The sequence below is a fragment of the Myotis brandtii genome, unplaced genomic scaffold, assembly GCF_000412655.1.
Source record: "Myotis brandtii unplaced genomic scaffold, ASM41265v1 scaffold986, whole genome shotgun sequence".
Lineage (NCBI taxonomy): Eukaryota > Metazoa > Chordata > Mammalia > Chiroptera > Vespertilionidae > Myotis > Myotis brandtii.
This window is the reverse complement of record NW_005372102.1, coordinates 3,144,646-3,145,454: the sequence shown is the minus strand read 5'-3', so window position 1 is coordinate 3,145,454 and position 809 is coordinate 3,144,646. Positions and strand designations below refer to the sequence as shown.

At 65.4% G+C, this 809-nt stretch overlaps 1 protein-coding gene across 3 annotated transcripts in view; it reads left to right on the top strand.

The window, feature by feature from the left end:
- Positions 1-809, top strand: part of MYL5 (myosin, light chain 5, regulatory) — a 3,436-nt gene that overhangs the window by 1,400 nt on the left and 1,227 nt on the right. For all 3 annotated transcript variants that reach the window (XM_005886486.2, XM_014533501.1, XM_014533499.1), the window contains one exon: positions 608-712. In XM_005886486.2, coding sequence (XP_005886548.1) covers positions 608-712 — 105 coding nt within the window. The remainder of the gene's footprint in view (positions 1-607; positions 713-809) is intronic.

Here is an 809-nt window from a genome sequence, read left to right as displayed (position 1 = left end):
CTGGTCTGACACCCACAGGCTGCGAGGAGGGGGGCCAGGCTGGGGAGAAATTTCCCTCTGGATTGCAAGGGCTGGCAGGGGTGTCGCAGGGCACGGGGAGGCAGACAACGAGAGGGGAGGGGGGCTGGGGCTAGGTCCAGGGAGGGACACCACTGCCCAGGACAGGGTGAGAGCTAGAGGCAGGTCCTGCCCCCTGTAGTGCAGCCTGGCGTCCTGCTCCCCGCCCTCCCCATCTGGGGACACACTTTTCCCAGCCTGAGGTGTCCTGCCCTCAGCCCCAGGTCTACCTGCAGGGGTCCCCACACACCTGCCTTCCCCCTGGATCCCCTCATGCCCGAGTGAGCAGGTCACAGGCCTTCCTGGCTCCATGGGGCCTCCTCCCTCCTCAGCAGCCCACCTTCCCGGGTTCAGGGTTTGGGAGTCTAACATGCAGAACCTGCACCCAACAACCTGGGCCAGGGGTCCCCCCTTTGCTGGCCTCCCTCCCCACTTTGTCCCGGGGTCACCTGAGGACCAGGGAGGTGGGCAGCCCACAGGCGCCTGCAGGGGGTACAGTGCATGCATCGGCAAGGACGGGGCTGCCCCCCGTGACCTCGTGTTTGCACAGGCAAGACCAACGTCAAGGACGAGGAGCTGGACGCCATGCTGCAGGAGGCCTCGGGGCCCATCAACTTCACCACCTTCCTCAACATGTTCGGGGAGAAGCTGACCGGTGAGCCTCGGCCGTCGGCCGGTGCGGCAGTTTATTCCGAGATCCAGGCATTGCACATGAAATCAGATCTCTGGCAACGGCCTAGGAGCCGGCACTC